The sequence below is a fragment of the Conger conger genome, chromosome 8 (genome assembly GCF_963514075.1).
Source record: "Conger conger chromosome 8, fConCon1.1, whole genome shotgun sequence".
Taxonomy (NCBI): domain Eukaryota; kingdom Metazoa; phylum Chordata; class Actinopteri; order Anguilliformes; family Congridae; genus Conger; species Conger conger.
Genome location: NC_083767.1, coordinates 22,187,093 through 22,199,731, shown reverse-complemented (window position 1 = coordinate 22,199,731; position 12,639 = coordinate 22,187,093). Strand labels below are relative to the sequence as shown.

The following is a 12,639-nucleotide window of genomic DNA, read 5'->3' as shown; positions in this document are numbered from 1 at the left end:
TCTCTCTCTTTTTCTGTCTCTTTCTCGCTGTCTGTCCCTCTCTTTTACCATCACAATATGTGTTTTTCAATATTTGGGGAAACCAAACACATCTCTGTTTAAATTTTGAATTCTGTCAAGTTGCGTCTACACTCCAAATATTGGAAAATGATTGGAAAATGATATATTAGATTGAATGAAATACTGAATATCCCTGAAATTGATTGTTACTTAATGTATTATTTGGTATAACAACACATTTCGTAGATTGAATCTGCCCTTGCAGAGTACAGGTATTGCATTTACTTGCATTTAATTGCACTAACAAGCTCTTAAAATATAAACTACATTTTTAAACTGCATATTTACCAATGAAGTACAACAGTAGGTGAATTTACACACAATGTTTATGCAGTATCAGTTTTCCTAGCCATGGATCTATCCACAGTATACATTATGTAAAAAAAAACTGATTCAGGATCACTGATTCTGGCAGTCTTCAGCATAAATCAAAACCATACCTAACAGTGCTTTTATGCAACAGCAATTTCTTTAACCGTGGAATTTGCAAGTTATTTATCTGAGGTGCTATACATCCAGCCATCCATCTTTATCGGCGCGGCTGAGTTTTGACCTCCTTTTCTCAGAATTCAAACAGATGTTCACTTACACTGTCTGCCAATCAGAGAAACCGGCCAATAGAGTAATGCTATCGCCCTCCATTACCTCATTCTCTACATCCAGTTGAGCTGTGACTGTCGGTCAGCCTGCCAGAGTAAACCACAAATGTTCTCAAAATGTGCCCATAACCCAAACACATCTTTGAAGAGAACAGGTCCTTACCAACAACCTAACACTGTAAGAAACAGATTTGTTCAAGGCCTATTATACAGCAATACCAAAAATATGCGTCAACTAAACACATTCAGGGCAATCACATGAAATCACAGAAACCTGAAATGATGTCAGTTTAAAATGAAACATTGTATTGATTTTTATTTGTTGTTTTTTTCCCATTACATTATGTGTAGTTATATAAGCACCCTATCTAGGTTTTTTTGTATTTATCTGCAGACAGCTGGATATATTACAGAAGTTATTATCCACCTGGAACCAAACCCTCAACTATGGCTAAATGACCAGTATATAAACCTCTCACATTCTTTTGGCGATTGTTGTGCAATGGTGCCCAACATTGTAGAAATATCAGCCATCAACTGCATTTTGAAGCAAAGTGCAATGATACCACAGCCATTTAATTAAAGTCTCCCCAGCTGAAACAAACAGCTCAAGCTAGGTTTTGAAACAGTTGGTACCAGGTTGACCAGTTCAGACCAGCTACCAGCTCTACATGGTTTAGCTGGTTGACCGGTCCAGACCAGCACCCAGCTTGACATGGTTCGATAAGCTATGTTTTGAAACAGCTGGTAAGTGATTGGCCAGATACCAGCCCAGGCAAGCTACCAGCACTAACTGTTTGACCAACTCATGCTCAGCGAGACCAGATATAATCATCTTGCCCAGCTTGAAAATTGAGCATAGCTGAATGTTACACCAGGGTCCTCCAATTATTTGAGCTTATTCTCCAGACTGCAATCAGGAATAACAGAGGATAGAGAGGTGGGGCCACTAGCCCCTGGTGGATGATAGACAGCTTGACCAGCCAGACTCAGGGTCACAATTAGCATACAAATTCCCAAGCTGTATACATTACAATAACATGTGCACCAGTGTACCAGATCAGTGCTACAGCATCTGTCTTCATTTAACTGTTTATCAAACTAAATGTAGGGTCATTAAAAATTGCTGTTACAGCATGCAGAGAGGCCCATGACAGGAAGAAAAAAGGAAATTAAATTCCCTGGGCTCAGCTGACAGTCCATACCAGCTACCAGTCCATTACCAGCTACCAGGTGTTCCAAAACATTGCTTGAGCTGGTCAAACCATGCTGAGTATGGAGCTGGTCTGAACTGGTCAATCAGCTGCCAGCTGTTTCAAAACCTAGCTTGAGCTGTTATTTTCAGCAGGGTGTTTACAGAATGTTCTCTAATCTTCAGGACAAAGCCAGACAGACTTTCTCTGATAAAACAAGCTGATCATATCCTTGTATGAGAGGCATTAAGGCTTAGCGCTGTGTCAATCTGTATGGGTTTGAATCCTGAGAGGGTTCCTGCCATTGCAAGCTTGATTGTTATTCAAGCTTGATTGATTATTAAGCTCAATGAGTACTTCATACAGTAGTATTATTTATTATTTTATTTATTTATTTCATCTATCGGTATAATTGAATTCAGTGTGGAAATACGGTGTACCCTGTATTAAAGATGCCCTGGATTTAGGCACACACTATGCAAATAAATAATGGAACATAGAGTGCTCTCTCACACTAAAGTCTATTGACTTTTTGATTACTCGTGTTCAATCGATAGGTGTGCTGTATTCTACTGTTTGCTGACGTGTATCACGGATATTGGAATGAGATACCAGGAAGAATGTACTTGCTGCCATTACTGAAAACAGAGTCCTAATTTGTCCACTCTCCCCATTCTGTAACGTCTTTTAAAATTCAAGCTGGCTACTTCACAGCTCACATTAGTGCCAGTAGCAAACAGTCAATTATTTTTTTTATCTGTGAACCACTTAACAACTGTGAACTATAAGCACGGAGAGCCAGCTAGCTCAGAGGATGATGGAGCTCTGCCTTCTACTGATTTCAAGAGATTAACGCAACACTGTTAATGAGAGTCCCATGCAGAACGAACGTGACAGCCTTCTAATCAAAATCGATATCAATCTGATTTCTGTTATCCAGCACAGCTATATGTTTGTATGAAAATAGCAGCAGATAATGTTCTTATGCTGACAAACAGACATACAGTATACATGTAGTGGCATGCAGGTACACATACACACACACTTCCAAATATGCTCTCTCTCATACACACACACAAATATCCATGTATGCAAACCACCCACCACATGCTTGCACATACTCTCACAGACATAAAAACATGCACACTTGCACATATACACACTCTCAGATACAAACAGTATGAACATTCAGTATTCAGTTTCTATTATATTATACACAATAAAATGGTCAGTATTGGCAACTAAATCGAACAGATTGTATGAGCACAACACATATCTAATATACACGATCAGAGTAAATTGCACTATATCTGAGCTGATATAGCATAAACAGAAACACACACACAGGCACACACACATGCACACACATGCACACACACACACAGGCACACACACACACGCACGTATGCCTATGTGTATGTGTCTCTTTCTTTCTCTCTCTCTCTACCTTCATTACATCTTTCTTCTCTGTGTGGGCAAATCAAATTCAATTCTGTCAGTGAGAAAGAGTCACAAAGAAAAGCAGAGAGCGGCTTCAGAAAGCAGGATGCTGAAGACTGGATGGATATTTACAAAACAAACATTGCAACCATTTTGGGACATTTGCACACATTTCATTATCCAACAGTAACCCTAAAGCACTTTTACTAATTTCAGAGTAGTCATAAGCAGGGCCTCTGAACCATTTTCACAAGGATGATCACAGTGACTACTTAGAAAAAAATTTAAGCAAGGGTTATGCTTTCACACACTTACAAAATGCAGTTTGTCTGACAAGAGCTGATATTGACAAATAAATGGAAAACTGTTAGATCTGTTTAAATCTTTTCACTTAGTGTTAAGGAGAAAATGTGTTCTACCCAGACAGAATTGATTTTGACTGTATTCAGTATTAAAAAAATGAACACCCTGATGTTGTAAATTCAAACTGCAGCCTTTTAGTTGTTAGCTGTTATCTGTTTTTCCCTTTCAAATTCACCATCACAATAAAAAACAATGCAACGCCAGCTCATGCACATACATTCCAGTACACAGATACACATATGCACACACACACCAACTCACAGGCACACACAAACACAAGCACACACACGTGCACACACATTTGATACGCACACATAAACGCAGACATGTGTATAGCATACCAGCACTGCACATGAATGCATTTGCAGGCCTGCACGCATAAACACACGTGCAAGCACACATGTATTCCCATACAAACACACACACATACGCATACACAGCGGAACTTAAAGCAATGGTGTCTACCAGCTTTTCAGCTTGTGGAAAATATAATACACCGACTCTTTAATCACAAAAGGTTATTAAGAATCGTAGCTAAATGCTCCCAGCTAATGTCTAATTTGTTCATAATTGCAGCAAGACAAGTAAACCATTTTTAGCAACGTGATATTATTTCCTGGTGCTTGCTGAGCAAATTACAGGTGAACGTTACAACGATTAAGATGCAGAAATTAAAAAATCAGCCAGCTGAATCTGTATTGCGATGCTCTCACACCAGAAAGAGCTATTGTTCTCCCACTCAGTAACATTTTCCATTTTCACAGAACATATGGCATAATTCGAGAGTAAAATGTTCGATTCTAAATAACTGATTTGCTGTATTTATTTATTTACCTGTCTATAATTAGGCAAATTTATGAAGACAAAATCCCTGTGCAGAAGGTAAAGGCATGGTGCAATGAAAAAGGTATAGTCTAGATTTTAGTAAAAAAAATTCTAAATACTAAAATACCAATTGTCATATCTTATATATCAGCAGTTACTTTTTCAAGTCATTGCAATTAGTTTCTGCTTCTACACATAGAGCAAGCAAATGTCAAAGCGCTGGAATTACTGTATGTGTAGTGGCCAACAGGAAAACATGTGAAAACAAACTACCCTAAGATTTAGCTTGTTAATTTCCTGACATGTTTCCTTTTTGAAGATGAAGGTCAAAACACTGCCCTGCTCACTTGTGTACCTTGCAAACATTTTTGCGCACTGTTAGCGGCCCACAGCTGAAACCATCACCTGTACCCCCCTAATGGGGACATAAAGAGCAGCAGGCCTGAGAATGCAGGCTAATCGTTTAGAAACTTCCGGCAGCTGTGGCAAAACCCTTCTTTCGGAAGGCCATTTCATTGCAAGGGTCACCTGAGTGTTAGTATGCAGGTATTAAAACACTTAACCATGGGTTTAATTTCCAGCCGCCTTGCAAGTATACTGATTATTACTAAGAATCTCAGATTTTCCAGAGATTTTCCACAGAAAGAACAAACTTATTTAGGCAAGAGACGTGTTGAGTTGAGACATTTTGATTGTGTGTATGTGTGCGTGCGTGTGTGCATGTGAGTGTGTGTGTGAGTGCATGTATGCAATTATATGGGAATACATGTGCACATGTGTGTTTATGAGTCATTATTAATGTTTGCTTTTCAACATATGAACTACAAAAGTAACTATTTCAGAACACTGTGCGGACACACTAAATCATTGTGGTAAATGTGCAAATGATAAGTGTGTCAAATTCCACCAACTTATTCCAGACACATATAGAGAATGCAGAAAAAACATCAGGCTTGGCATCTTGCTAGGCCCGTGACACCCAAAACGCAAGGATTAAGGGTTCTTGGAGGCTGAAGCGAGAATCTCTGAGAGTGAAAAAGGGAGTGATGCACTTTACTGCGAATACAGACAGACGCTTCCTACCCTGAGAGTCCCACGCTACGTTACCTAAATGACACAAGAGACCACACTCATTGCCTTCAGCTGAGGCACTTTGGGTGCCAGGTGCTTGAATGTAGTGCATTGAACAGAGATGGGGCGAATGCATATCCAGGTAATGTTTTTTTAACACTATTTGAAAAAATGTATGTCAGTACAATGCTCTGTTTTATGCATGCTACGTTTTTTTATGTGGCATTCTAATTTAAACTCCTACTACCAATTTGAACCTATTGACTCTTGCTCCTATGTAGAAATTGTGTATTATTTAAGGGTTTTTTTCCACTTCTAATGATAATCATTGAATAACTTTTTTGTAATACAAAAGTATTATAATTGTTGGGCTGATTATGATGAGTATTATTAATATTACTATTATTATTCATATTGTAAACAGTCGTGTCTCTGCGTCTGCTGTAGGGATTTGACTCCTATACCTCACTCCTCTGTGAGTCTGGAGTTAATTATGGTTGACCCACTGACAGAACAGGGAAAATATAATATGTTACTCATGATTTGTTGCATGGGAATGGTAAAGGTCAAAGGTGAGGGGCAACCTGTTGCCCAGCTGTGCAGGTCAGCTTCAGCTGCATATCAAACAATCCAAACTGAAGGACTCACGCACCAAATTGTTTCACGATAGCTGCAACTGTCATAGTGTTTCTGTTATAATGTCTCTTGGCCACAACAGATTTTGCACTGTGGTTCGGGCACAAGATTACTTGTGGTTTCTACAACGATAGGCAATTTCAAGCTAAAACATAAAACTGCGCACACCGAACACAAACTGCGCACACCGCCCCCAGCACGTGTGTGTCTTTTCTTTTTCTTACCCAGCTCAGCACCTGTTGCTATGGAGGGTGTGTTAATAAAACTGTCGACAGAGGGGAGTTGTGTGACAGCTCCTCATCGCATACGGGGGAGCAGAACTGTGACTTTCAACACTACCGCAACCATGAACACACTAAAAATAAAAAAACACAGAGGCCATCAATTACAGTCAATATTGTGTCTTCCACATCATCCTGGCTGTCACGGTCTACCTTCTGTGCCAAGCTGGGTTCAACTGCTTTCATATAGCATGACATTTTCTGTCCTACCAGGGGAGAAAGCCGCCAGTGGCCTCACAAACCAGCCCACGGACCTACTCCGAAACTGTCTGTTCCAGAAGATTCCGGTTAAGAAATGCAAGGTGACAATTGCACAAAGACCAGGTTCGAGCTCTTGCTCCCAGCCTCGTGCAGTCAAGGAGGTTCAGAAGAAATAGTGAGAATTTCATGTATTCATTATTAGGGATTAAATACATTTTTGTGTGTAAATTAAATAATTAAGTAATTAAATACATTTTTGTGTCATTCTATTAGTGACTTTGAAACTACACCCTGATAACATACATTGGGCAGCATGATTATCAGCTAACAAGCAAATCATATTTGTAATATTTTAACTATTGATAACAATGTTAGAGTACTCGGCAGAATATGTCGAAAAAGACAGTTTCCTCCAATATAAAATAAGGAATTCCATCATAACAGCAAATGTAAATTGGGACACTGAACAGAATCCAAACTGTATGTTTATTTTCATGACATTAAACCTCAAGGAAGTTTTATTTTGTGTCAGTTATTATTACCGAGTTCTACGTGTGCAAGTCCATAACTGACACTCGATACACTAAAGGCCCTCAGACCAGGTAATCAGAAAGTAGAGAGTAATTGATTGGAATTTCACTGCTGCTTAAAACCTTTGTGCGAAGCATACAAATGTGTTGGCATGGAACAGGCCTGTTGGCATGTTCTGTTTGGGTCTCAATTAAAACGACTCACCTGGTTCCTCCGTACCCAAAAAAACTGGTAGCGGTAACTAGTGACACTTTCTGATAATTTTGCCCAGATTTACAGGTACAATGTCTTTAATATTGATACAAAAAATAAGCAAGATTTCCTCATTTTAAATTTCTCACAAAAATTGTACCTTTCTTGTTTGCTGATAATGAACCATCTTTGCGAAGGACAAAAAATGATGCTGGTTAAGATTCAAAATACCAACATTTAGGAATAAAACCCACATTGCAGTAAGACTGAATTGTGGCTTCAGGTTCAAACAGGAAAGGGGATTTTTTAAAGCATAATGCAATGTTAATTCAGCTCTGTCAGAGTTTAAATGAGTAAAAAAATATTGAAATGTATTCTCTCAGATACTCCTTTAACCTTGGTTCATTTAACCTTCAATATTCAACTGTGGCCTTTGTGAAGAGCTCTGCTCAAATATACTGTATATGTGATGATATTTCAGCATACATAGTGTGCAATAATGTTGGTAAGGGTAGTTAGATTAGGGTGATGTTAAAATGACTGTAGTAAACCCTATTATGCATTTCAATCCGCAATTACAAAACCTCTGACCACAGCATGAGGCTACTCTAGGAAGCCTTTTAAAGGCTGGCGTATGTACATTTCCCAAAATACTGTCCTCTTCCAAAGAAAAAAAAGCATTTGTACTTTTTATAGTGGTGGCTAATTTTAGACATGGATCTATTGATTAGCTGTGGTGTTTGCCAGTTCATTTCCCAAATTCCATGCCTGTGATATAGTCCAGACTAACCTACTATAGACTAACCTACTCAGGACTGTAGATGTGTGCAGTTCAGGAAAGGGGTTTTTGCCGGCTCATATGGGGACCCATCTGTGTGATTACTGAATTAGTCATATTATAAGTGTATTATTTCTGTCCGTCAAATCTCTCCTTCTATTCCTGTTTCAAATGTGTTGTCAGTCGCAGCCTAAATTAATGCCGCACCAATTAACATTAATACATCTGTCATTAATTTACATGAGAGTGGCTCACTTAAAGCACACCTCACTAGCATCATGCAACTGTATACAGGCAATATGGAAAAGGGCGGAAAACTTGACAAAGAGTTGCAGCATTAATCGATCTATGCAGGGAGCATTCTTGAGTATTGTTATGCGAATCAAACTTGAGTATTGTTATGTGAACCAAACAAAGACCTGAAAACAAATAAGTAATGTTAATAACCTGCACAGACAAGTAGTTTAATGGCATTAATAAATGTTAATAATATTAATGGATAATTATTTTAACTTCATATTGCACTGCCATTTTTAGACTTACACCTATATGCCGGTTGTATGTATCTATTAAATTCAGACACTTTTAATGTAAATTACGCTGACTTGGTACCCTCCACCAATGAAAATCATTTCTTGATCAAAGCGATGTGATGTGTACACAGTTGTCTCAACAGCTTCTGTCTGCACAGACAAAAGGCTTTAACACTATCCCTGTCAATTGTTGAACAGAAATGCAATGAAATTAGGCCATTTCGCTGTTTAGGCAGATTTTGAGAGTGCCACGAGATATACCAGAGATATACCAGATTGCTAGTAAAGCAGTATATGAACCATTACATTTTTTTACATTAATGGCATTTGGCAGACGCTCTTATCCAGAGCGACGTACAACAAAGTGCATACCCATAACCAGGGAACGATATTAATATTTGGAGAGTCTAAAGTTATATATTGTGATCAAATGGAAAAACTCCCGAGCTATGAACCATTGACAAGCAAAACATTTTTGATATGGTCATGTCAGATTTCAGTAAATTTGCTGAACACAATATTCTATGTTGAACAATGTTGATATTTTCATTTTTGATATTTTGGTATTTTATGATTCCATTAATTTAATTAATACTTCACTTGATTTGTATTTTAAAAAACATTTTCATTAGAAAATTGATTTTGAACTTTTTAATAACTTACATAGAACAGATATTGACTGACCACTTATGTAGTTCCCATAATAACACTTTTTGTGGCAAGTGCACACATGCATAGATATCTATGGATTATATTCAAATACTACATGAGGGTATCTTCTAAATAAGTACTAATTATAATGATTTCTTAAAATGTAGTATAAATATGTCTGTGTGTATAAATCTTAAAGCAGCATTTGATTTTGATCTAAGTAAATATCAAAAGGTCAATTTATGGCATATATTTGGATTGCTGTTATATTGTATGGTTTGTTCCTTGATTGCACAGCCTACTGCTTATCTGTGCACACAAAATCCCGTCGTTGGCGCTCCTATGCCTATAACCCCAATTCTAAAATCATTCTAATAATAAGGATGACATTACAATTTCAATGCAATGGTAATGGAATTGCAATGAGCTGCGCAAGAAAGTTCACAACTTTGCCACAGTTGCTAAGCCGCGAAACAGGGACGCCTTCGCAAAATTGTTGCGGTATCCATATATTTATAAATACATAGATCTTCAATGCAAATAGCCTGAAGAACAGCCTCGCGCCAAGCAGATGGTACAGTCAGGGCAATGTCTTTTATTAATGTTTTGTGCAGGCTGGGCCAATTGCTCCAACTAAACTATTTAAGCATGCTACTTTGTTCCGAGCACTTCCTTAATCAGCGACACAAGACAAGCATCGTGTCCAATTCTCCTCAAAGGGATCAACGCAAAACCAATGGAGTAAATGAGGCAATATAAACGAGTAATTCAATTTGGTGACCCCCCTCAGCGCTGCGTGGGGAGCGCTCGTGGAGGAGAGACGGCTCCTTTGCATTATTCTCACAGGCAGGTTGTGTGGCCACTGCAAGCAGCGCGCCTGACAGAGTGAGTCAGTTGACCCCTACTTTCAGATTTGAACCCTGGGCTAAACGGATAAGGGCTCTTTGATCAACTTGAAAAGACCTGACAACCGACAGAGAAAAAGTTCTCCCTCTTAAATACGTAGGCTACTCTTTACGCGAAATCTGTGCGAGTGGCTCCTTCAACACGGCCAACCACACGCATACATATATAAACACACAAAAAATAAAAATAAAAATATCAATTGTATTCTTGTGCATCCGCGACTCCCTATGATTTTGCTTCAAATCAACTCAAATCAAAGCCTTTTTGCTTAACAACAAACCGAAAACCACTTGGACATCACCGACACTTTTTGACAAACAATGTATTGATGTCATTCCCCCCCCACAGTATGCTTTCTAAAATATGAGCTGTTCATGAGTGATTCGGTACTAATATTGTTAATAGCCTGTTTATTAAATTAGAACATGCATAACTCACAATAAGCACCTTTAAAAATACTTTTAGGACTTAAAGTAAAAGTGAGGCATTATGTAACTTTAGAGAGCATGTTTCAAGTTATTTGGCCAACCTAATTGTAGCTTGGCATTACGATTATTATTGTTATTATTATTGTTATTATTGTTATTATTATTATTATTATTATTATTATTATTATTATTATTATTATTACAACATTGGAAGTATAATATTAAAGTACGACTGCGCAGTCGCTTTATCTTTAAATGAGTAAATTAGTTATTAGTTAGTTATTAGTTATTAGTTATTACGAGTTGAGATATCAACAATCATATCTCAGTTTCATTTTTATGGACCTATAAGTTTGGCACGAACTGATTTAGGAAAATGGATCATGGCTTTATAATATTTACTAAAAACCTACAGTATTTGTATAGGCTACCGTTTGTTGCAGTAGGTCACTAATCGGCATTTAATATTTTAAAAGTAGGTTACACTACAGCTATCCTCGATATTGCAACACTTTGTAATGATAACCAGGTTACTCTGGGCCTTTAATGCGTTTAAGCAGCTTATCAGAAGGAAATACATTTAAAAACGGTTTTATATTGCTTCATTTAGATAGGAATAACCGTTGCTACATTCACAGATGTTATCAATAAGGTATAACAAATCTCGTTCCGATTCCCGTGAAGGCTGTATACAGCTTGTGAATGCCTCGGCCAAATAACTAAACTAAAGTAAAATATACATATGGCATTTAATATAAAATTTGCGTCTGCCATGAAAATATTTTTTTTAACCAAAGTGAGCGATGAGACAACGTCCAACCACTTCTATAAGCAGGAAAACACAAAATTGACACAAGTCTACCAAGTTTTTGGCAATAAAGGACGACGGAAACTCGAGAAGTTGTAAGAAGTTTGATAGAAACAGCCGATAATATGTTTACTTTCCATATTTATTTATCTTCTTTCGTGGGGCTGTGGGACATGCTTGGGTTGTTTAATCATTATGTTCCTAGATAGCGACAGGCTAAGCTGACTTCATTTTCATAGCTAGAGATTTGTCGGTCCACTAGCCGTCCGAGTACCCTGGTTCTCGAGAATGTGGTGCCTTACAACTCGGTATCAATATTTTCACAGTATATCTGCGCCATACGTGTAAGCACAGGTGGGATATCCCTCCTAAAACAAAATGCAACCAGATACTCGAACATTCCAACTTTTCGCTCAATCAATGTTTTCAGTTGAAGTTCGGTTAATCCTTCTGACATCTGTCACGTGAAGGGATGGTATTCTGAGAACTGTACACCGTATCACTGATCCACGCGCTCCGCTTACTATCAAACAATTCACAAAGGTTCTTTACCAAGAGCATGGTGTATTTTCCTATAGCAACGATAGAGTATATTCATAACACAAATCCAAAGCGCAAGTGATACTTAATTTCCAAATTGTGATTCACAGCCTACTGTTTTGTGACAATGTGATTGATACTATTTTGTGACACAGAACAGTTCGGACCAAACGGCATATCTATCATAAATTGTTACGTTCTTTCAAGTAAAATAATGTTTGTTGCTTGTATTTTGTTTAAAATCCTGAATTTCATGAATGCATACATTAACATTTTAAACAGTGCACTTATCGCATAACCGTGTCCATCACTGTCACGGTGTACTATTTCCAAAGCTCATGGCGTTTACTTCCACACTCTGCCTCGCGCATCCCGGGGGCACGGAGTCAGTGTTTACCTTTGTGCCGCCGTGTTCGCGTCCAAAATCCCCGCGCTCTGCATCCACGAGCGGACCGGTGTCATGCCGCTCGTAAGAGGCTCCTCTTTCATGGTCAAAGCTCCCCGTGGGAGGCTGTCCTGGATGGAGAACATGAGAAAAACCTTTGGGATCGTTTCCTGAACACCGATTCAAACTAAATAATCCTCCTTCACTCACAAAAACAA

General features: G+C 38.2%; 1 protein-coding gene across 1 annotated transcript in view; it reads right to left on the bottom strand.

Moving 5' to 3' along the window:
• Positions 1–12,567, bottom strand: part of LOC133134746 (transcription factor COE3-like) — a 132,023-nt gene extending 119,456 nt beyond the window's left edge. Inside the window, exon 1 of the mRNA XM_061251099.1 lies at positions 12,434–12,567. Within this exon, the coding sequence (XP_061107083.1) occupies positions 12,434–12,567 (134 nt within the window). The remainder of the gene's footprint in view (positions 1–12,433) is intronic.
• Between the last annotated feature and the right edge of the window lie 72 nt (positions 12,568–12,639).